At 32.8% G+C, this 25,726-nt stretch overlaps 2 protein-coding genes across 5 annotated transcripts in view; one reads left to right on the top strand and one right to left on the bottom strand.

The window, feature by feature from the left end:
- The window catches only part of LOC117119777 (dual specificity tyrosine-phosphorylation-regulated kinase 4-like), a 54,656-nt gene extending 46,711 nt beyond the window's left edge, over positions 1-7,945 (top strand). For all 4 annotated transcript variants that reach the window (XM_033264681.1, XM_033264690.1, XM_033264697.1 and 1 more), the window contains 5 exons: positions 627-687; positions 1,937-2,066; positions 2,615-2,754; positions 4,393-4,538; positions 4,788-7,945. In XM_033264681.1, coding sequence (XP_033120572.1) covers positions 627-687; positions 1,937-2,066; positions 2,615-2,754; positions 4,393-4,538; positions 4,788-4,967 — 657 coding nt within the window. In that variant the 3' untranslated portion in view covers positions 4,968-7,945. The remainder of the gene's footprint in view (positions 1-626; positions 688-1,936; positions 2,067-2,614; positions 2,755-4,392; positions 4,539-4,787) is intronic.
- A 3,079-nt stretch (positions 7,946-11,024) lies between these two features.
- LOC117120102 lies at positions 11,025-20,456 on the bottom strand. Its single transcript, XM_033265116.1, has 4 exons — positions 20,445-20,456; positions 19,959-20,119; positions 19,187-19,266; positions 11,025-18,780 (listed from the first exon to the last, which is right to left on the bottom strand). Exons 1-4 carry the CDS (start codon positions 20,454-20,456, stop codon positions 16,028-16,030), a joined length of 3,006 nt encoding a protein of 1,001 aa, XP_033121007.1. The 3' UTR covers positions 11,025-16,027.
- Between the last annotated feature and the right edge of the window lie 5,270 nt (positions 20,457-25,726).

Here is a 25,726-nt window from a genome sequence, read left to right as displayed (position 1 = left end):
TCTTAAGATAGGCTTTTTTTTAATAGCAAAATTTATTTATTAATAGTCAAAGAAAATCAATGTACAGTTTATAAAGAAATTCTGCCTTCAGCAGTGTCAATGCAGTACAATCAACAGTAAGATATAGATATCATTTAATATACTTTGTAGACATTGATAGATTGTTTTATAATGAAATGATTGAATATTTGTAGCTTTAACAAAAATAACTACAAAACTTGATCAATATGTTTTGTACAATAGTTAGATGAAAATTCTCTTGAAATTATAAATGTACTTTCTGTGATTAAATCTTGGCCTAAAACTGCATACATTTGATTTCGGTGGCGCTGCCCTGTGGCTGCCATAGATCCCCAGGTGCCAGCCCAAATTTTCGGATTTCCAATTAAAATGAGGGCAGATAAGGATTTATTATTATTTTTCAATATCTTTTTAAAAAGAATCAAGGTTATCAACTTACGGTGAGAGGTCAAACCAATTCAGTTTTAAAGCTGAATTACAGATTTTTTTAACTACCGTACTAAAAAAAATTGGAACTTCTTTGTTGAGCAATGTTGACAAAATAAATTTACAATTAGAAGAAAATTAATAATTGAAATTGAATTTGTTGTTTGTACGTTTTTTAGATCCTTGGTCTCCCACCAAGTCATCTAACAGCAGAAGCACACCGGAAAAGATTGTTCTTTGGTAGGTTTCATATATTTGTTTTCCCTCAGATTCAGATGTCAGAACCTGGGGACCTCCCCAGGACCCCCACCACTTGTTTCCCACATCCCTGAATCATTAATTTGCTTTAAAAAAATAATGTTATTAACTTTTAACTAAATTTGTTGACGTTATAGCATGCGTTGTATTTAACTTGATATATTAGCTGCAGGGGTTAAGACTCTTTATATATACTCTGCACCTGCACTTACACAATTTTACAAATGTCTAGCAAATAGCTAATATAGGTTAAGCTAACTAATTTAATAGCACACAGAAAAGTACTTCATTAAATTTAAGTTAGTGAGAACTACAAGAATTAGAACACAATTAAAAAAGAAATATGTGATTCTTATTTCTCTGCCTCGGCCTCAATTTATTTTCCCAAGCCCAAATGCATTCAGAAAATCCTGCAAAATTGCAAGCATCATTTTAATTAAATTCAATGTCAATATATTCAGCAACTAACTGAGGCTGTACCTTGTGGTTAAGATGCTTGCCATTCTATTCCATATGATGCAATTTTTGTAAAATCAATACTTTTTTTTGGTTCAAATTTACATTTTTTTGTAATTTGATGTAGGCAATAATTCTTAATTTGATTGTACATAAGTTTGTTGCAATTAATTTACTGTACAGTATTTTGATAGATAAGTATATTTTATTAATGATGTATATTTTTGTAGCAATCAAATATTAGTAATATTTAAATCTTAATGATAATTGTACATAAATTATTTGCTTACCTGTAATTACATTTTTGGTATGTTTTCTTGTATAACTAATGTATTATAATTCACTTTTTCAATATCTATTAGATGCCAATGTTTTAGTTTAGGTGCTAATTTACAATTACTTTGATGTATTTTCTTCTGCTTAAATTGTGAATTCAGATCCTTTTCAACCTTTTTATGTTGCTTCTGAGTGTTTTATACCAATAAATAAAATAAATAAATAAATAAAATATAAAATAAAATATGATACTAAAAGAAACTACACTCCTTAAACCCCACATTGAATTTAGTTTTTTAGAGCATCACTGAGTCTATATAGCCGGGGTCACACGAATATGGGTCAGAGGGCTGATGTGAATTTAACACTGAGTACACACCCAAACTATGACATTTCCTGTGTGGATACAAAACTTTATGCACTCGTTATTAATATTAATTTTTACCAATGGGATTTTCTAGCCAAAATAGTTATTTAAAGTATTATTTGTCTTCCTCAGATTCTAAAGGTAATCCAAGATGTATAACAAACAGCAAAGGGAAGAAACGCCGACCTAACTCTAAGGATCTTACCTATGCCATCAAGACAACAGATACTCACTTCTTGGACTTTATACGTAAATGCCTTATGTAAGATTCATTGTTCACTATCATTCAGGATATTCATAAAATGTTTTAGGATCAAGGCCAGGAATTTGCTAATAATAGCAAATTTAAATACTTTACTATATCAAAAGGTACATTGAGATAATTGATTTAGAGAAGATTGATTTAGTTTAAAACACTTTACCAATATACTCTTACAACGTTTATGCATGTTTTAATGGATGATGATGATATTAAATTTGGTTACAATGTTTTAAAATATATATGTATAATATATATATGCAAGCAAATTGAATTTATTTGAACACTCATAACATTTTACGAATAAAGAAAAGTATACTATTCTACTTAATTGTAAAAAAATTGCATGAGACACAGGTTACACAATTAATGAAGAAATGATACAGGTGATAAAAAGTGGTAAAGTAGTAGTTGCCCCTACATTTGTACTTAATCAAAATTTAATTTTATGTTATAATAAGTTTTACTTATATAGCACATAACGCTTATTTATAATGTAAAAATGGTATCGTCATTTTCAACCCTTGTTTGTGGATTCTTATTTTCTTCAGATGGGATCCGGAGAAGAGAATGACACCTGACCAGGCCATGAAACACGAATGGATTCTGGAAGGGCGTACCCACCGCAAGACCAAACCAGCCTCTCAGCCATTCTCAAAAACTAACTCGGGCTCCGTCCTAACCTCATTACGTAAGTATAACTACTATATTGCATTTTGCAATTTGTGTTTTCAAGTAAGGTCGGAAATTCAATTCCCTGTTCTGCTATCAACCAATGTGCACTGTGGCATGACTAGCAGTGGCTCTAGAATATACATTCAGGTGGGGGGTGGGGAGTGCTGTTCGACCGGGTGGTCTGACAATTTCTTGCAGAGGCCACTACTGGATCAAGAGTTGATGCCTTCTGGTGCCTAGAGAATCTGTGTTTTGTGCCACTTTAAATGTAGCATAAAACATTATGCCCTAAAAATCAAAAACAATGTTTGTATTTGTCTGACAAGTGTTGTTGCCGATAGGCCAGGGCATGTGGCTTCAACTCCAACTGCAGTCAACTATAGAATATTACTCTATGGTTTTTATTCAGTTTTTATTCAGTATTGTATTCAGTATAATTGCTTATTATTGCCCTATTATATTTGTTTGTTTTTGTTTCTCAAGTTTTGTACATTTTCCCTTTTGTATTTTTGATGTTGTAATGTGTCCTGCTTTCTTATTTCACTAATTTAACTTTAGTATTTTAAATATTTTGAACATTTTTCAATATTATTGCATTGAATTATTCTGTACATTTCAAATTTTTCTTAAATTTGCAAGATTAGAATTTGAAGAAAGAAAAATGGTTATTACCCTATCATTCCATTTCACTGCACATAATTTCCTGTTACATATCGGTAGTCATTATTTAAATTCATGTGTTGTGCATAATATGCCTTCTGCCAATGTGTTTTCTTATCATACTAATTTGAGTAAGAACAAAATGTTTGTGCTGATTTACCGTCCAGACACGTGCACAGCTCTGGAAGAAATATATCATAGTACCATTCTTTTAAATGTCTTACCATTATTGGCATATTTGAGTTCCTATTTATGTCCATTAAAATATTATAAAAAATAATTTTACAATAAAACAAATCTACAAAATATTGGATGAGGACTTGTCACACTACAAAAGCAACACATGTAAGAATTTATTATTCAAATTAAGAATTCTTAAGCCCTTTCTGTTGTGATTGATAATTCTGTTCTTCTCTAGTACCACGTATTAAAAATATCTTTTGAAATCCATTCAGATAACATTTATTTCGATAATAATGCCAAACAGATACAATTATAACCGTACAAAAAAAATGACAAAAAATGGGAAAAAAACATTATTATCATTGTTTTCCAATTCTCCATTTGTACCATTTTTTTTTTACTTGCTTGTTTTCATAGCTCAATTTGGTTTATAACTACAGTGCTATATGTAGTAACTTTAACAAAATATTGTTGACATTTGAAAGGTTGTAATAACAGTGATTATTGGTATAATTTAAGAAATTTCTCTATGGAACTCGCATAATGGAAACTATTTAACTAGTAAAGATGCAATGAGAAATAGTTGATGATATTACACAACATGCACATTTTCCAATGTAGATCTTTTAATCTTATAATGATACTTAAAAGGAAAGACTTTCATAATACTTCCTTAAGATTTTGTATAGCCAAAAAATCAAAATTTTGTTGTAAACCATCTGTAGAGCTCAAAATTAGGCCATATTATAAATGAGTGAAATTTATTGTTTAAATGTTATTGTTATGGTTGCACGATTTCTTTTATCTTCAGCAAAAGCAAAGACAGAAATTGACATCAAAATGTACTCTACTAGACAAAAACAGCATACTGAAAAACACAGTGCTAAACACAGTGCAAAGGTCAGGGAGAAAAACAAATCAAACGCCGCAGACGCACCTGACAAGCCTGTCAACAAAGTGAGTAACATTTCATTGTAATGCGCAGTACTTAAATAATATAGTAATAAATAAAATTCTTATTTTACATGAGTCACATATTCTGTGCTTATCATTTTGATTGTGGTGGAGATGGATTTCTTAGTGCAACTTTTTGCACAGGGAATATGCTTCCTGTGCAGGCCATATTTCACTCTGGAAGTGGTGGTGCTAGTAAAAAGTGGTATCTCACTTAATTCTTTCTGGTTTTTTTTTGTTTTTTTTGTGTAGGTAAAACCAATGTTTGTAGATGAAAACAAAAACAATTTGACAAAAATTAGCAACAAAGCCAGCAAGCCAAGCCTGGCGAACAGCAGCAGGCAAGTAGATGACAGTGAAATGCAGTCAGAAGAGAAGGAGAAAACTGATGAGGGCACTGTTAATTCTCAATTTCTACCACCAATCGTCTAGCCAGTTGGCTGTAGTGATAGGTAGCTACTGCAACTTCACTAGGTTCATTCAATAGTACTGTATCTGTCTAAAATTTTACACTAAGGTAAAGGTATGATGATGATGATAATGGTGTAATAGAATAATAAAATAACAATCAACAATAACAACAATAATATTATTGATAATAACAATGTACTAGTTATATCAATAATGACGATATGGTGAGGATGATGAAAATAGTTATTCATGATGATTGTGAGCTAATTGAAAATGATAATAACAATAATGATTATTATATAAAAGCAATCGAACCAGAAGTGAAGTGTTAGCATTCTCTTTTGTTAACAGTAGTATTTAATCTACCATATTCTAATAAAATATTTAAAAAGTTTATTTTTATTATTATGCAAAAATAACCATCCGTCCAAACATATCACATTCTTCATGATTTGGTTTACTAACCATTCACATTCCAGAGTTTTTATACCAAAGGTATATATGCTAGATTATTTATGCATTCAAATAAGAGTCTGTGTAGATATTGTATATAAAATAACATGTACATGAATTAAATTTTATTTCCAAATGCCACTATCCATTATATTTTGGAAGACAAAAGAGTTTTAGAAATTGTTTGTAAAGGTTATATTGAATTGATTGAATTATATAATAATAATATTGGTGGGGATGTTAGGAGTACCACTAGCACAGTAGTGTTTTAAGATTTGCACTTAAGTGCATATTACAGTAATGTAATAAAAGTTTGAGTATACAAGTTGGATCCAACCCATCAGTTTATACAAAGATAACTGTAGTGCTAACTAGACTAGACATCAAAAGCATGTGTATTTTTGCCCCCAAAAAGGGTTAGATACTGGCGCAAGAGCGCCACTGTGCTAGGTGGCTAACACAGTTCCATATGATGTTACTCTGCATTGGTAAATAATCTGATTTTTATTTTAAGTGAATAGCTTAAAAAAACTTTCATGGTTTCCCAGATTTTTTCTGCAGAACCTATCCATGTGTTTTTTTTTTAAATATTCATGTTAGAACATGGAAAAAAAAATAAAGAAATGGAGCCTAGGCTAAAAGACTAACATGGTTACGCTACATGGTTGTATTCATCATATGCATTCCAATTAACTGTTTTGAAGCCAGTGCAAATTAAGTGTTAGTCAACATTAATAATGCGGTGAAGTTTCTTAATGACTAGAGTGTATCTTTTCGGAGTTACTGTCTTTTTGTTTTGTGTGGGATATCTTGTCCATACTATGATACATCAGTGGGGGTGGAGGGGGCTCTAGAAATTTGCAAACAGGTTATTTAATAAGTCCAATAGAGGAGTCAAAGCCAAGGGCCATCTAGGGTCTCCCTTCAGGATATCAGATGAAGATACAGGGGAGAGAAATGCTGATGGATTTACTGTGCAATTGGGCTTTGCTAACTGCCTACTATGCAACTGAATAATTTGGGCGGTATGAATTAATTGAAGTCCAAGACTAATGCATTGCTAATTAACACATTTTATTTTTCAAATAATTTTGAATATTAAGGTAGAATATTTAAGTTTTAATTAATTTAAGGCATATTCTAAATCTTGGTTGCCACAGTACAGTGGTTATATAATTTACTATACAAGTTTATGTTTAAGAATTTATACAATTTGCTGTTGATGACACTTATTTTTATCACATATTATTTTTACACAATTGTGAAGAAGGTTAGTTACTATTACTACATTAATTATAGTGTTTTATTATACATGAAAGAACTCTTCAACAAAAATTGGTGGTTCTAATTTTTATCACTAAATTGATTATTAAGGCCTTAGCATGAGCATGAGTGTCTCTTGTAAAGTTAATGGAGCATAAGAGGTTGAAAAGTTGCATTGTCCACTTCTTCTATTGGATCCTGCTTCCTGTATTTGTTATGACCTGTTGTGTCTCAATTCAATGACATTTTAACAATAAGTATAAATCTCTCCTTTACAGCAGAGTAGGCCTATCATAAAATTAGAATACCTCCCTAAGTTGATCCATTGGTGTAGTCAGGTATAGGGGCCTGGGTAAATGCAATTGAAATGCATGGATGAATCCACCAGGTAAACACCTGAAAGAAGAATTCAAAACAAGCTCCTCCAAACTAAGCTATGAGGCCATGTTTCCTTGTGGATTAGAATGATGATTGATGGCCATTCAATAATTAAAGAATAATACCTTTCTCTAAAATTCATAATATACTTTGTCAACATTGCATTACTTTGAAAATCTGTAGGATTTTTTAATAAAGCCTATTCTTGATTTTTACTGCCGGTAAGGAGAACACTAACATATAACAAAATTTCAATAGGCCTACATGATGTAGAAGGAGTTTGATATTGAAACATGTAGCAGTCCATATTATTTTTAATCAATTTAACAAACCAGTAATTGCTGCTAAATGTTTTTGAGTGCAATGATGCAAAGTCCACTATTCTTAATATTTTATATTTAAAACTATTATTACTATGTTTTGTTTTTTTTTCAAATTCAGTGTATTTTATTTTTATTAACCAAGAAGTGTTATGACCATTTCATCAGCTGAACTATTATAGGAATACAATTTATATGAATGGTGAAGAGCATTTTATCTGGACAAAATAATACTTAATTGCCATATTTTGAAACTTCTTGCAGAAGTACAGCAATATCTAATTGTTAACTGTAGTTATTTTAAGAAATATGTAAAAAAAAGATTTGGTGAAATTTACCCGTGTTGGTATTTTGCCTTTAAGCAGGTGGATAATGGCGCAATTTGTTTTCAGTATTTTAGAATGTACAGTTTGTAATGTGCATGTCTGTAAAGATAACCTAAATATACTATTGTTTTGCTGTGCTCTATGAAAGTAATAGCTAGGTGTTTACTCTACATAATTATATCCATTAATAAATAATCTATTTTGTGTTGACACCATTTAGGATAAGATTAACTGATTAAAATTGAAAAACCTGAAGTTAGACAACTTGTTTTGGTCATTTTGTGTATGCATAGTTACTAAGCTGAGACATTAGTAATGCGTGACTACACCGTTGGCTGGGGGGGGGGTGCCTCCGGGGTCCAGAGGCGGGAGGTCCAGGGGAAGAGGTCCCTTGGTGCTCTGACAATCTGAGCATTTTTAAGCTGTTTTAAATCGATTACAATTTGTGTTTCTATGTAAATTATATTTAGTTTGAGCACCCGATCTATGTACACAAACATTTCATTACTTAAACAAAAAATGATTAGGCATACTGATTATGCTTATTCGCGCGAGTACGGTATTCACATTATGTCTAATGACTCATGACCGTTTTTATATTTTTAATAAAACCAATTTATTCTAATTTTAAATACATTTTCCCCTGAATTCGTGATAATTCGTTATCAGGCATAGACTTGTGGTAAATGCGTGACAAATTTATGATCACACATGCGTTTCTGCAAAATGCGTGTTTCAACCAAAATTACCTTGAAATGCGGGACTGTCCCGCACGATGCAAGACAGTTGGTAACTATGTGTGTGAAACAGAAGGTCTTTAATTGATATACAGTAATGATGGTTCTATAGAGAACACACATGACAAGGTGTGTTCCTGCGACGCGCCCCCCCCCCCCTTAACACAAAAAAAAACATTTTTTTTTTTTAGATAATTGAATGGATACACGATTCCATAAAAAAGGTTGATTCTATGTCACGTTGCGCAATGCATAGCTACAAAGACAGTGGAGATGCACCAGTATGGAAACCTTTGTGCAATCATTCTCTATCGAGGTCAGCAGGTATGTGCTGTCAGACAACCCCATGAACAGTGACCACAGTACACTGATATGTGTGCACATCTCCATTGACAACACCCCTTCAGTAGACTTACTCTTTTAATAAAGTACAGTTTTTGTGTAGACAACATTTGACACTTTTGACGTGTAAGTTTTGCTTCCTTTTTGTTTTCAAGTACAGTACCTGATTTAATCATATTGTGTAATTCAAAAGATATACTAAAATTGTGTAATCCTGTACTGTCTCTAATTAACATGAAACAAAGTAGGCCTGCTAAAACTTAGGGCCTATAGGCCTATTTCCAGTGGCGGATTTAGGAGGGCGTACGCCCCCCCCCCCCCACTTATTTATTTGCAAAGAAAAAATTACACCCACAGTGTTTAAGTCTTCTTTTCCTACCAAAAACACCTTAGGAGAGTGCTATTCATAAATCCACTTGCAGATAAATAGACACTTGTAATTTACTCAATGTTAATATACAGTAGCGGATTTTGTTTTTTGACGACTTTTAACGGATTTTGGACATTAGTTTTCCTTTTTGCTGATTTTGTGATTTTTATGCTCAATGTTGCTGAGAAACTTCATCATAGTTTCTAGAAGTGAAATTTCTCTTTTAAAATGGTGTACATTTATGAGCCTTTGCATGTTGTCAAAGACTATGTTTGAGATGTTCGTGGAAGAGGCACTAAAACCCACAGCTGTGAGTAGATGAATAATTACTAATTTAATAACACATGTCATAGTTGCATATTGCAGGTACCCTGTATTAAAATTTCTTTTAAAAAGACATACTGAAAACTACCATGCTAGTCAAAATCGACTCAATACAACCTCATATTCCTCAAATGTGCTGGGCTTCGCCCCCTTGGACCCCCCTGGGGGCCCTGGGCGCCCCCCGCCCCTGACCCCCAGCCTGAGGCTGCTCGCTTCGCTCGCAAATTGCGCCCCCACCCCCTTTTCTGGCAGGCTGGATCAGCCCCTGCCCTCGGTGCTTCCCACCATTGGCGCCCCCCCTTTTGCTAAATCCTGTATCCGCCCCTGCAAAGTCTCCCGGAACTCGCGGGCGTCTCCCGGAACTCGCGGGCGTCTCCCGGAAATCTGGAAACCTTCCGCACTCCCGCAAGCAAGCAAGAATCTTCTTGAAATAACCCATCTCCCGCAAATTCATAATATTTGCATGTTTTCAATATTTTATTATCAATTGTCTCATGGAAGTCAGTGGCGATGGCTATCACTATGTGCAGTAATAAAATTAAAAGTCATTAACCACTGCAGATCCATCGTTTTATGACACAGTGTATGCCAAGCTATAGTGTTGAGCTATCATAAACTTGACAATGGTCAATGTTCGTGCATTTTTATACCGCCTTCCACAATAAAACCATCCTAAAAGTTTCAACCATTATTCATGTTTGTTTTTTTTTTCTGTTGTTCTGGATGAGCGCTTAGATATCCGCTATTCAAGTGCACAACTATTGACCATGTTAAGCCACTAAAAAACTAAAAAAAAAATGAAATTAAGATGTGAATGCAAAGGGGAGGAGGAAGGTGCACACCCCAAACCTGTGTTCAAATCTGGGGAAAATCCAAGATCAAATTCATTCGTTCAATACATGACATAAAGAGGCATGGGGGGAATTTGCTTCAAGAAGGTTCGGGTTTTCACCCACCCCCAACACTAAAACCTTGCTTAAAAAGGCTACACTCAAGTATAGAAAAATCTCTTCATATCACCTTCATCCCATCTAGCATCGCACCGCATCACCCTCCCACTCTCATGAATATGCCTTGGTATGACACTGGTTACATCATTAGAATGAAATGGTTATAGGCCTAAGAGCTGTAGCTTTTTTTATTACAGTGCTGTACTTTCCAATGTTGTCCTTGTTCTGTAAATGTTTTTCTCCAATTAAATGATTCTTGATTTTGAATATAATTGATCAGAGTATGATGCTGATAAAAATGATTGAAATGTTACCATTTATTGGTCTTGAAGCCTACTTTGTCAAATTTGAAAAGATATATGCTATGAATGAATTAAAATCTGATTGTTATATTAAAATCAGCGATAGAATCATCTTGCACAACAGTAATTCATAGTGTTATAACATCCTGTCAGGAAGGTGTCAACACCAGCAAAGGCTGGGGTTAAAATTTAATATTTTTAATTTTTTTGTGTATAATATATTAATATTAATTATGATAATTTGTAAAGAGCCTGCAGTGAAGCAAAATATATTTTTTTTGTACACTAAAAAAAATATACAAAGACACTGGTGTTTAGTATACTTGCAGTTATTTATTCCACCGAACAATTAAGACGTACATATACAATACTCGCTATGCTCTACTAGAGGTAGCACGTATACCCTTTTGTTACATATTAATAGTAGCGCCTGGTACGCTAATTTATCCTTATGAAACCACACAGCCCAATTACAACACCAGCTCATAGAAACATACACAAATATTGACAGTAACTCCTGGTATATCTACACATTATGCCATGTACTGTACCTGGGTTAAATTTATTTTTAATCATTCAGATATTTATCAAATTGAATAGAATGGATATAAGATGACATGAAGATGAGATAAACTTTGTACGATAACGGTGAAGTCCTCTATTACATAATGCCATAATAACTACCAAGAGTAAATGAGTTGATGAGTACCATATTTCGAATCAAGAATTGTCAATACTTGGTGCTACATATTGCATTTGTTTTTGTCTAAAAGTACATCATTTTGTTGAATTGATAAATAAAAATTTAATTTGATTTCTCATCAGTTATAATTAAAATTAAATTACTTTCTTAAAAAACATCAACGTTGATAAATCACTGTTTATAACCATTGTGGTATGATGCATTTTTACCAAACAGAGTATGCTCACATTACAGATTCTTTTCTCCAGAGCACATGTAAATAAAATATGAATTTTTTTTTCTCATTATCAAAATAACATGAAAACATTAAATCATAAAATCTTTCTTTTTCATTAACTTCAACATCAATAACCATTGAGGGCTTGTAAAAAATATATTGTTAATAATACAATACTTGATAGTAAATCATGGTATTAAATAAATAATAAAAATTACCAAATATTACTTATAGTCACAGCATTATAAGCTGGTGCAACATGGGTATGAAGAGGGTTGAATCAAGTTTAACACTGTGGTGGTGATTCTTAAAATACTTTGGAATATTTGATAAATCAGTATTTAGAAGGGATTGGCATACAAAAATTAAAGAGAAATAAAGATGATAATATTAGATGATTATTTTGGGGCACCAGGACAACACACAAGATAGTCTGAACAACTCGGGAGTCATGAGCCAAGCATACCCGCACAGGACACAATGTGCAGGTAACAAGGCTTTCATTTTGATGCAAATACCATTTATCAAAGCTATGTATCAAGCAATATTGTTAATGCCGCTGAAAGTCATTCCACTTGTCTAAGCCATTCAACACAGTACAATCTTGACTTAATACAGGGTTTTGCTTAATTCCTACTGTATTTTTTACGCAATCCAAAGCACTGTCCAGACAAGGACAACATGTGACATGCCTAAATATGGTCATAATGACATCACATCATGACCATATATAGGCACATCATATCTACATATGGGCATATATTTTCTGCCAAAAAAATCTGATAATCTGGCCAGAGCATTATACTCTGAAGCCCTAAAATAATGCATTATGATATTTTATGAAATGAGCATAACTGGAGATAGCCCCACCCCCTTTCTCCTCCCACTCAGTAAATGACAAAGGCAGTGACGTACTACTGTAAATCAAAAGTTGATAAATATTTTATACAATATCCTGAGTTACTGTCCTTGAAAAGTTTTCTAAAAATTGTCAGTTGTCATATTGCTGCAAACAACCATCAAGATTACTTTGATTTTATGCACTGCTACAAGTTGATAAATTACAGTACTTAGATACTTAACAACATACACAGACGCTAAGCATGCAAACGTTATGTTGTCATATGCTTTTACCATAATTTTATGCATCAACCAACTGATTTAACATATTATACAGTACAGTATATTATTTTTTGTGAGTTTATATTTCCAAGTTTCATATGAATACCAAAAACAAATCGATATTATTACTTCACCATAATGAAAAAAAAACATAAATGGCCTACCATGCACTAGATTCTGAAAGATTTGAGGTGAATTTTGTTGCAGTACAAGTACAAATGGCGCTTTATGATTTCATCCATCAAAAGTAAGTTTAAATCCTAAAACTACTACCAAATACCTGTAGATCTATACTAACCTTAATCTATATTTATAACCCAAAAAATAATTGATAAATTGAAAACGTATAGAAAATACTGGCCTTATAATAAGGGCAAACCAACATCCTTATAATTGAAAAGATACATACTATATCTACAAAACATGATTTGGGCAACTGTGCATCGTGTATTGCTTTTCTTCCTACTGGCATTATATGATACAGTTACAAAATATTGTTTAAATTTAATTTAACTTAAATCTAATCATGATGATATACAGTAACTCATTAGTTATTTATTTATTATAACTAAAATTACATCCATAAAAAACTTTTTTTTTTCAATTGTAAATTATATTTTTATTGAGGGCCAAAATAATCAGCTCCTTCACACAAAATGAATAAGCAAAAGTTCCCTGCCACATCTATATACCCATTACTCCTGTTTAAGTACATGATATTTTTAATTAACTTAAATATCTTCAACAAAATTTTTTTTGTTGGAAACTAGATTTGTTCAAATCACTCAGAACCATCAGCTGCTGAAATTGTTAAGAGACTAAAAAACACTACCCTGAAAATTAAGCTGAAGAAAGCCCATGTTTATGTATAGTTCCATGGTCATTAATGATCCTTTACTGAAAACAAATACTATGTTGTAGTAAAGTTGTCTCTTCAAACCAAAGTTTGAGGTCCACTTGGGAAATAAAAAGAAGGAAGTTAAAGATTGTTTAAATCTCACAGACTTGTTACTGTAAACACAAGACTAAAACAATGTACTGTATAATGTAAATCTTAATCTCTCCATTAATTCCTTGTAAACTTGCCAAAGAAATCTTGATAGGAAATACAATGCATATTCCTCAAACTTTCAGCAAAAAATAGAAAGTTTAGTTTGAATATTGTTCAAAGCATACTATAACAATTACATTGGTTTAGTTGGTTTGTTTTACATAAATATAAACTAATTACTGTATTTTTTTTTTTGATAAATATTTACCTTCTCATCTATCACACACTTCTGATATTTTAAATACATTAAAACTGGTGAATAAAATGCATTTGAAAAACCATTTGGTCACTTTAGGATTTGAATTGTCTTTAAACAACCACATTACTGGAAAATACCACACGTTCACACTTTCAATTTATAGAAGAAGAGTAATGCTATTACAAAATTCTACGATTTAGGGGGAAATTATGAAAATCTATAATCAAGTATATTTGGTTAGAGGCTGAACTTTGAATATAAAACATTAAATATATGAATTTAACATGTCAATCTGCTACAGATAAACAAGGAATAGAATTTTTTTATGTCCAAATATGTTATTACACAGAAATCTACATTTACATAAAAAGGACAATACATGTATAGAAAACAATACTAAGAATAATGTATACTGCGTTTACTGGCCATTCTTGTAAAATCCCAAGATGGAATGCTTTCAAATAATAATCATAATAACATAATAATAATGATAAAATATAATAATACTTTACTACACTAGTAGTACGTAGTATCATAAAAAATAATAGTAATGTGAGTATTATACCACTACAGTAGTTTCAGTTAAAAATATTATCCAATGCCATAAAATATGAGGTTACTTTCACTATTCCTTAAAAATAATTTTTAAAACCTTAATTAAAAACACCCATTGTGTTTATAACCATGTTCAACTAAGTAATCAGCACTAATAAAAGAGGTAGGTAATGGTGTGCCAATGAAATTTGTTTTTACCTGCATTTTAACTCAACAAAATCCATTTCTTTGTTCTGCATTCAAACTTTACAGTGACCAACCAACAACTTACTGTATCGTAATCACTTCTGTTAACGAACTTCGTTCAAGTTTTGAATTTGCAGTGAAATAAATTAATAATTTAAAATAAAATAAAATGTTAAACATAATATGACTGAAAACACTTTTGAAAAAAACATCCTATTTTTATGTTTTGGTTTTCGCTTGGATTTTTTTTTTATACACTGGTAGAAATACATTCCTAAACATTCAAACTATTTCCAACCTCCATAATTTGGAAAACAGTTTTACTTTCAAAACATTCTAATTAACAATATTTTAAATTCTGTTTGCACAATTAAATGAGGTTTACTTTCAGCTGCTGTCAAAAGTAAACAGCAGCACTGTTTTGCCAACGTAGTTTCCTTGCTTATAACACTGAGCTTTCATACTAACACTACACTGTACATTAATTCATTGTAACCAAAGGATCTCTTTAAGAAACTAACACCAAAACTAAATATTTAATGCACAGTCCTTGTTGCGTTTACAAAAATAAATGTACTTAAATCCTAAAACTGTGCTAATTTCCCAAAGAATTATTCTAAAAAAAAAAAATCATTTTAGACAGATTAATCTCCATTGAAAAACAGTAAATATTTTACATCCTGGAAGGAAACCTTGGCATTTAACACCTAAATATTAATCATTTACAACAATATTACAATTTTCTACCTTTTTCTATATATGCAATTAACCATCTACGATATACTAAATTTTCTTGGTTACATAGTATCAAATGTACAGAGCTATTATATACCTTATACCCAACAAACTTTTTACTTGTTTTTGTAATCGGAAAATAACAGTTTTGCTCCGACATGTTTACAAATGTTTCTGTATTCATCAAAGAACCTCTTTTACAAATGTCCATCAATAAAATAAACTGATTAATTAATTAAGTTTTTAAATGAATAGGAAATTATTAATAAATAATGCCTAAAAAAAGATAATGCCACCATATTTTTTATCACTCGCAAAGTTTCTGTAAACACATTTTTTTGAGTAAGCAGAATTTACATGATGGAGCATAACAATTCCATTAAACTCTATTCCATCTGGTAAGTGCCGCATACTCAAATAAATTCCATGCGATTACTGACAAACATGCCAAGGAATGTTAACAAAATTATAATGCAATTTTTCATGGGTAAAGTTCACAAACCTTATCAAAGTATTAAATGATACAAATAAAAATTTTCTGGTCAGGTTTATTTTTCGCTATCCTGACTTAGCTGTTTCTCTTGTGGAAGGCTTTCTAAAGAAGAGACATCTTTCCTGTACAGATGCTTGTGGGTTTTCTCCATATGCTCAACCAAAGTCTTGAGGCGGGTGAAGCTGTCAGTACAATGGCGACACTTATGGACCTTGCCAAGATTAATATGATGTCGAGTGAGCATGTGACCTTTGAGGGTCCCACGGTTGATGAAATCCTTCCCACAAACGGTGCAGATGAATGGTCGATCACCAGTATGAGTGCGCTCATGCAGTTGCATATTACTCTTAACGGTGAAGCCTCTACCACAATACTGGCATTTGTAAGGTTTATAGCCAGTGTGGATACTCAGATGTGTGGTGAGTACTTTCTTTGCTACAAAACCTTTTCCGCAAATGTTGCACTTGTGTGGACGCTCATTGCGATGCCGCTTCATGTGGGTGTTCATGTAGTGACGCTTAATCTCCTTATGGCACAGGTTACAACGAACTTTCTCCATGTCACGATGTGCCAGCTTCACATGCATCATGAGGGATCCTCGAAAGGCAAACTTCTTGATGCATGCATCACATGCCAACTTCTTTTCATCAGGTTGGACATACCGCTCAACATGACTCTCGATCATTCCTATAGATGAGTACGTCTTAGAACAGGATTTGCACTTGAATCTTTTCCTCTCACAGTGTTTCTTCGCATGCTCTAGTCCTTCCTTCAAATTCTTGAGGGTCTTCACACATTTGTTGCAGAAGTAAACAGATTCACCTGATGTTCCCTGAAGATCTACTTTCTGAATTGAGAAGTTGTTTAGAAGGTATGCTTCATCCATCACTCCTTCAGGCATCTGAAATTTATAAATGGTCTCATAGAAGACAGCAGCTTCTTTCGCTTGCAGCACTTTGAGTCGTTTGTCAAACACTACTCTATATTTGTTCCAGTTCTTGCTGTCAATCTCCTTTGCAGCAGTACATTTTTTGTCTGGTTCCGAAGTAATGGAGTTAAGAGATGTTTCCAACTGCTGGTTTTCACTCTCAATATATTTGTAATCATCTGGTGGGTGTTTACCATTAACACTAAGGTCAAGAGCCTCTTCTGTACAAGCCAATTCTTCATTACTTGCAGAATTAATGCATGAAGATGCATTACATGTACCAACAAACTTAAAAAGCCTAAGAGTAAAATCTTGATTCTCTAACAACTGGGTGGGGTTATCATGGCTGGATAACATCTGCAGGATATCATAGCCAATAACATCTTGTTTCTGGGCATCTTTATTAATTAGTGGAAGTTGATAGACTTGCTTACTATATGATAAAGAATTGCTAGATATATCTGGTGAGTCATTATTTTCTGTGATTTCGTTTGAATTTCTATTCAACTCTTTGCCATGAATGATGTTAGCATTATGAGCATATCCATTAGTATGCACCCATTTTTCCTCACGTACTGACAAATCTAGGGGCGTACGACTTGACATTGATTCTTCCTTTAATTTATCTATCTCTTTTCCATCATTTGTGGATAGCTGAGAATTATTTATCATTCCCTTCTTTTGAACAACTTCCAACACAATTTGGCGAGACTCCTTAGAATTTGTAGTTTTCTTTCTTGAATGCAATTCTTTTGGTGGTAGCTCTATCATCAGTTTAGTTGTTGTAGCAAGTTCATCTTGTTGCTCTACTATTTTGATAATCGTTACCATCTGTACCGCATCCTTCACACTTGAACCTAGCCGTGAATAAACTTTGGTACATCCGTTTTTGTCTCCAGCATCTGTACTGGAACTAGATACAGACTTTCTAAGCGGTTCACTTATTGAGCAATCAGAGGGATCTTCATTAACTTTTTCTTTGAGACGACTTATGATATTACTTAAAGACCTCTTGCTGTCTTGGCGTGAGACTGAGTTTTGAGAATTCAACCTACATTCAGATTCTGAAATATTATGGTCAACAACATTTGTAGTTTGAAAAGATGGGCGAGTTTTCTGGTCTTCACTAATTAAGCTTTGCTGTACACTAATTGGCAAGCAATCAGGTGTACTATCTACACTTTCAAACTGAATTTGAGTTGGCATATTTACAATCAGTTCTTGAGCTGATGTGGACTGTATGCTTGTGATTGGTTGGGAAAACTTTGTTGGTTGTTTAACCATTGAAGCAAACATGAGTTGATGTTGTGCAGTGAGTTGTCTGAGTGCTGCATCTGCCTGCTGTCTCATTAGGGCCTCGTTTCTTGATGCTTCCACATTCTCCGCATGCGGCTCACCTCGACGATAAAGCCGTGCCATTGGCCATAGTATCGATGTCTTTGATTTCACTTGTCTGGAGTCCAACACCATCGGTGTGCCAACACCTTGTATGGCACCATGCTGAAGAGGTTGTTGCAAGACTTGTATGTTATTGCTGTCTAATGGTCTTGACTCAGTTTGTTTGAGCTGTGTAAGATCTATTGCTACCTCAGGCACATGGTGATTAGGTGCTTGAGGAAGACTTTGTTCCTTTATCTGCGAGTTATGTAAACTTTGAACTGGTACAACGATAGATGGTACAGTCTGAGTGCTGACTGGAGGGTTTGAATCCATTCTGACTTTCAGGGCTTGGTTTTCCATTTGGTTCTGTATGAATAAGGAATTCATCTGTGCTGGTGTCATAGGTGGGTGCACAAATGGGGACATGCCATAAGTGAAGGGAAAGGCATACGGAAGTCTATTTGGCGACATCATCAGACATCCAGATATAAGTGGTGACACTGTGAAGAGACAGGAATTACATACAATTGTAAATATATGTCAAAATATGGTTAACATTAATTAACGGAATACAAATCTAACTGATTGTTTAACCAATCAATTAATCAATCATATTTTATTTTGGAAATTCAAATTCATATTGAAAAACAAAAACAAAAATGTTAGCACACATAAAGAACAATGTGTTTCACAATATATTTAGTCAAAAACAAAATAGGACAGTTCTTTCTTTAGAATTTAGAAAAACTATGTATATGAGAGAGGATTATATTGACTTTTATTAGATTATGAGATCAGGTATTTAGATTTTAAAAAAAAACAAAACATTACAGTATTATTGCTGGTTCACACTATATATTCAAAAGAAAATATGGATAATCAAGTGTAAATCACAATTTAACTTACTATTGGGAAGATGAACATTTTGTGAAATTGCTGCTGTTGGGTTAACTACAGTACTTGCTACTTTTGGAACCTTGTTTGCACTAAGAAGAAACACAAAACGTAGTGGTAGAATGAATTTTTATTAACAATTTGTGAATACTGAACAGCAATAATATTAATAAAAAAATAAATATATAATAACCAAAACAGCAGAACTAGCAGCTGAAACAGCATGCTGCTCCTATTGTATCTATTGTTACCACCTATTTTGAAAATTATTTATGTGTTATGTTTTATTACATCACTTAACAATCACCTGAAAAGGTGTATGCCTCAGAGCTTGTGTTCAAAGAAACGATATTATACTATCATTTCTATAACCTACCGTTCACATAGTGGTTAGTTTCTGTACTACAGTCTGAAATATTTACACGTTCGAAAATTATCAAAGCTTTCTTTATGTTGATATTTTGATATAATGTTTTTGATTTGTATAAAAAATTATACAAGAAAGTCTCAAAGCAGTTTACAATGTTCATCTCATCATTTGATCAGTTATTTATAAAATTAACTTCTCTCATACAATAAAAAAAAAATAGCAAACTAGCAGAAATGCAATATTCTCCACTCCCCTAGAAATTCTCTTTTTTATCTACCACTAAAAAGTGCACCACCAATACATTCAATGCCAGAACATCCTGCCACTGCCCAGGTACCCATTTTTAAACGAGTAGAAATAAAAAATTCTATTAATACTCGAGAATTGACAATGATGTCAAGATTCTTATCTTACTTTCTTCTCCTCCTCATCGGTCGGAGTGGATGCATGCCATCTTCATCTTTGAGGAATCTTGAAGGCAGGACTCCTTTCCTTAACATCCGCCGCCGCAACTCATAGGGCTCAAAATCATCTAGGTTGAAATGCAGTGAACATACCTTAGTATGTTTCTTCAGCTGTCAATGTAATCAAAGAAAACATCTCATTTATTTCCTTGGCAACAAACTGTATGATGTAGAATCACAGGGGACAGATTTTGCTGCTGGCAACTTGTTCCTGTACGTCTACAAAGGCAAGGCATATATCTCACCACATGAGTATAAGAATTTTGTTGGCAGGAAGGACAGGGAACACATGGAGAAGGCAAGCATCTTTTATAAACACAAATCTGTTTCACTAGAGTATGTAGTAAATTATTAATACTGTAATATATGAAAACTTATATAGCGCCCAATCTGCATAAAAAAAAAAAAATTACCATTTAGATTTTAAAAAACTGACTTTGAAAGCCATTTTCAGAAAACAAGAACAAAATTCAGGTTTTGTGTTCATGTTACCTTTTTAGGCTCAGCTGGTCTAGGATAGCTCAGGCTACTATAGTATAGTGCTCTGATTTTGGGCCTCAATTAAAAAAAAACATATACAGTATTCTCAGAGCTTCACCCTCAATTTCGCAAACTAAATGTTCAAGTTTTCTCTGGGGAAAATATGGTAACAAATATTAATGAACACTATCACAATACTGTACTGTATACTGTTAATGCAGAAAGTAACTGATAGCAATTCAAAAAACCATAAAATTGAGACAATCATTTACTGCAGAGTACGGATGCTAAGGCCATGGGCCATGTAATCCAAATGAACAGGAAACATTGGTACGCATTGATTCATTTACTTGGGGCCAGTTATAGTGGACCAAACTTCCTGTCCTTCCATTAATCCTTAATTTAAAATCCTTATCATTTTTATCGTTATGAATTCTGAACAACTGATTCAAACTTTGTGAAAATCTTTGTTATTGATTTAAAACATTTGTAGTTAAGAATTTATGCAGTGCAAATTTAGTTGCCAAACTACAATTAGTGATATTTTATAAAAGATAAATGTGTCCAGCCTAAACCAAACTAAAAAATGTGGAATATGAATCAATGATGAACAGAAACACTGCAAACAGGAGCACTTTACAAACTGGTAGGAGTAAAACTGTAGTACACTGTAGTATAAGTATAGCAATGTTCCACAAACTTTTAGATTGATGATCGATTCAAAATTCAGACATAAATCGCAATCCACTGACACCCTTATCTACTATTTCTAATCCACACGTAGCCTTAGTGCATCATTTTGGGACTGAGATTAAAATAAGTAAATATTATCAAAATGCCTAATGTTAATTAGGAGACAGAATTGAGATAGCTGATTTTCTTTGTTGATTTCCTTACCCACCAAAATATTTTGGTGACCCGCTGGTGGGTCACAACCCGCAGCTTGCAGAACGCTGTAGTATTCAATTAACTGCTTGTTTGTATATTTTTAGGTTAAATTATTAGCTTTTTTAATTAAAAATTACATAATACAGGATAGTGCCTTCCATTCTAACTATCATAATATCAGTATCTTCGGGTTGATATCATTTAAATGTAGGCCTTTTCCCACCATGATAATGTAAATATATTGCATCCAGGCTACCCTTCTAGTCTTATGAGTGGATATATTAATTATTTGTGAATATTTGCCTCTGACCCTTGACATATTTTGCTACAGTGTGTGTGGTAGAATAAATACAACCTAAAATTGATTTAAAATAGAGCCATTGTTGTCATGAATTGTAACTACGAATATACACTATTTCATTATGAGTGTATAACAATAGAGAACCTCAACAACTCATTGAATATTCCAAGCTACAATAAACAAAGAAAGCACACCGTACCGTAATAATTCACCATGAAAGAGCTATAAGATATTGATGCAAATACAATAGGCCTACTATAAAAAAAAAAATACATTCTACAAATATCGTAAGCAGTCGGTAATCTTATCCTATCCTATAGAATCCGCGCTTATGTTTATACAGTAGCCTTCTATGCTCAAAATGTTACATGTCACATGTAACATTTTTATGACAACTTGGTAATTTTTAGCAGGTTTGAAACTGCACAAGAAAATGTTTGCAAGTCGGAGTCAAAACTGTGTAAAAGAGTAATTAGTAAAGGTGAACTAATAGTTACTGTATACCAGGGGTTGGGTTAACATGAGGTGAACTACAGTATGATAAATGTGATCTTATCAAGGCAATAATGATGAATATATCAGATCAATGAAGTAGTACAGTATAGTGCAATGAAAAAAAAAATCAGGTCTGGTCAGAGTTGGGAGGAAATGTAAAAAGGCAGCGGCAGATCCAGGATTTGAAGGAGGGGTGGAATTCAAAATGTTTCCAAAAAACCCAAAAAAGAAACAGGGTTTTGGGAAAATTTTGATTACAAATGGCCGGAAATGAGCTTTCCGGACTTCTGATGTGTGTTTTAATGACTTTTAAGTTCTTCAAAATTCAAGATTTCCCCTCTTGAAAAAGTCAGATAGTTTTATCTCAATATTATTATAGTAAGTAGGCCTATTATAAAGAAAAAAAATCAAAGAAATTATATTCCAATACTGAGTAGTTGGATACACTTTTTTCCAACGGGCCTGAAGAATGCACTTTCGTACAAAAATTTATGTTTACGATATCGAACCAAAAATAGTGTTTTTAATTTTATTTAATTGAAGGCTTAGGTAGGCATACTTATGCCTAGGTTAGCATGCTTTGGGTAGGCCAGTAGTACTTTTTGCTTTCTTCCAGGGAAGTTTGTCGGAACCCCCTCAACCCCTTGGATCCGCCACTGAAAGGCACATTTATCATTGGCTCTATTAAATACTTTAACCCCCACCATAAACATGGACCCACTGGCCCCAGCCAAATGTCTCGCACCATTATATTTCTGACCTACTGTACCATAATCCCAAAATAGTCTAGTTTGATCATATCTGGTTCAAATTTCTTTTTCACATTTATTTGCCTTCTTCAGATAATAAGTCTAGAATTTGTTTCCATCTTTTTCAAAAATAAATGTATCTATCATTGTAATATTACAGTAATCAGTAGGCCTATCATGGATAACTTCTAGATCTTTGAATATTTGAATTTGATATAATTAATTGATTTCTTCATGTACCCATGGAGGAAAGAAATAGATACTTACAGGTGGTTTGGGAATGCTGCCTTCAAAATCAAACAATTTCTCAAACAATGGCGCCAAGTAAACTAAGCGTTTGAGATTTGTGCCTCATTCAGAACCAACTTTTGAACCATGCAATATATAAATTTATTTTAAAAGTTATAAAAAGTAAATCCCCATTATGTTTTGTCTGGTAGCTGTAAAAAACTATCATTACATAAACTTTCTGTAAAGCTCAATGATCCAAGTGAGACTGCAGACAAAAGATACCATCAAGTAATTCTGAAGTACCATACTGTAGGATGTTAATCATGCTAGAACTCATTGTCAATCTACTAACTGAATTTAAGCCCTAAGCGAGGGAACTTTACATGCTTCCTTCTCGTTACCCATCACAAATTTTGTTGTATAACATTTGACCTTCCTGAACCTAGCCTCATTGTTCATTTCCTGAGTGATTTTATATTCCCCATTACAGTGTTTTTCATGATGCCGTAGAAATCAAAGCTGAAAACAGCAGTGATCGTACACAAGATTTTTTTTTAAATGAGTTAAAAATACAATAAGATCTATGCTTAATCGTTGTGCTTTTCAAAAATTAAAAAATCATCATAAAAATGAGTTTTTGCAGACTAACATCTTAGAAAGGATGGAGACTTCTAACAGTTGAAAATAGGCTACAAAGATGTGTTGAAATTTTTTTCTCAACTTCTCATCCAAATGTAGTATATGGATTATGGGGGCTTCATCAGCTATAGAAGTGCATAGTTTGCTTCTTGTATTCATTCTACTACTACCATAAAAATAACAATTTTAAAATAACAACAATTAATATCCTAATTCATGGCCAAATAACATCATCAGTATCCCAGGATTTGTTTCTCAGTGTAAACCAGAAAATATTGTTAATATTACTGTAGTATCCAAATGAATCCTCGCCTCCTGCGTCATCCTGTAATGTCATATGTATGAAAATACATCAAGGTGAGATCTGTGCCTACACTGTAGTTAGGTCTCTATAGTCGGATGGTACGATATGATATGATACTCGCCTTGATAGTGAGAGGCTGCAGGTTCGGATCCCACTAGAGCAGGGGTCGGCATAAAAATCAGTCAGAGCGCCAAATTGAATTTTTGATTTAACACAGAGGGCCACACTCAAACTTTGATAATTCTATTTAGCTTCCAAAAACCTCCAAGCACTTCTTTTGTACACCACTTTATTCTCCGTTTTAATGTTAATGTTTACATGTGATCGGTGTCGGGCCATAAAAAACAAGGTGTTTTTTAGCCAATGTAGCTATAGGGTTTTTCATTAGTTTTCGTGGGCCATCAAAAAATTGCTTCCGGGCCGCACTTTGCCCACCTGTGCGGTAGAGAAACTTCTTTTCATACAACTGAAAAAGGAACTTTTTGTTGAAGTGCTATGTTTCAAATGATCATAATATCTTATGTTCCTATTTGAGTTTTGAACACTGTTAATATTAATCTGTTTGCTTAATTGTGTTTATAGTTCATATGAGGCAAACTTAATTTAAATATTAATTACTATGAAATTCTGAGTAGCTACAACATGTTATTCCAGTCCTACTATGTGTGAGTAAGTCAGTTGTAAGGGAAAGTGCCTGGGGTTTAGATTGCACCTACCGGTATACTATGTCCTTCTATGGTCTAATGGTATGATACTGGGCTTACGAGAGGCTGTAACGTTTGAGTAATGCTAGAGACTATTATTAATACAGTACATTTGTACTACTGAAACATCATTATTATTTTCTATTTGTTTATACAAAAATAAATATCAATAACAATATGTAGTGAAGTAAATTTTAAAAACCTAGCAAATAATAATAATAATAATAATATTCATAATAAAGAAATGTTAAATGATTAAAAAAAAACAAAAAGGAAGAAAATGACTGTAAATCAAAATATTGTATTGATGTGAATTCTGTTTAGTTATTAAAAAAACAGATTAAAAAAAAAAGATTTAGAGGGCTGGACTGTCATGAAGCTGTATACTTACATTATATTACACACTATATACTTGCGTCCTATATTGTTACCCAAATGTGAGGCTGTTTCACAATTCTGTTTTTATCCTGACTTTTGGTTAATAATACACTACTGTATTTCTTTATTATACCACAGTCGTCATACTGTAGGATCGACTATAATCTCCCTTCTCATGACTAACTATTTATATGTATACCAAATTCATCAGTACTGTATCTATCTTAAATTGTTTAGCCGGCTTTATGCCTCTCATTATATAGTCTGCATTGTTTATTAATTAATAACTCCTCCCACTACCATTTTCCTATATTCTTTTATACATATATACATATATATACATATATATATACATATATACATATATATATATATATATATTATATACATACATATTATATATATATACATATACATATATATATATATATATATTATTATACTGCTCTGCATAGCATCGAGCACTATACATTGCCTGAACTGACAACTTTATATTCATTTATATATATATATATGTATATATATATATATATATATATATATATATAT

The sequence above is a fragment of the Anneissia japonica genome, unplaced genomic scaffold, assembly GCF_011630105.1.
Source record: "Anneissia japonica isolate Jap-2015-1 unplaced genomic scaffold, ASM1163010v1 scaffold287752_len1182401_cov188, whole genome shotgun sequence".
Classification (NCBI taxonomy): domain Eukaryota; kingdom Metazoa; phylum Echinodermata; class Crinoidea; order Comatulida; family Comatulidae; genus Anneissia; species Anneissia japonica.
Note: the sequence above shows the minus strand (reverse complement) of the source record. Positions and strands in the feature narration are given on the sequence as shown.

Coding starts and splice junctions, on each gene's coding strand:
- LOC117120102 (XM_033265116.1), bottom strand. Junction 19,267..19,958: donor CCGATGAGGAGGAGAAGAAA/GTAAGATAAGAA, acceptor GTTTCTTCTTAG/TGCAAACAAGGTTCCAAAAG. Junction 18,781..19,186: donor AAATGTTCATCTTCCCAATA/GTAAGTTAAATT, acceptor GTCTCTTCACAG/TGTCACCACTTATATCTGGA.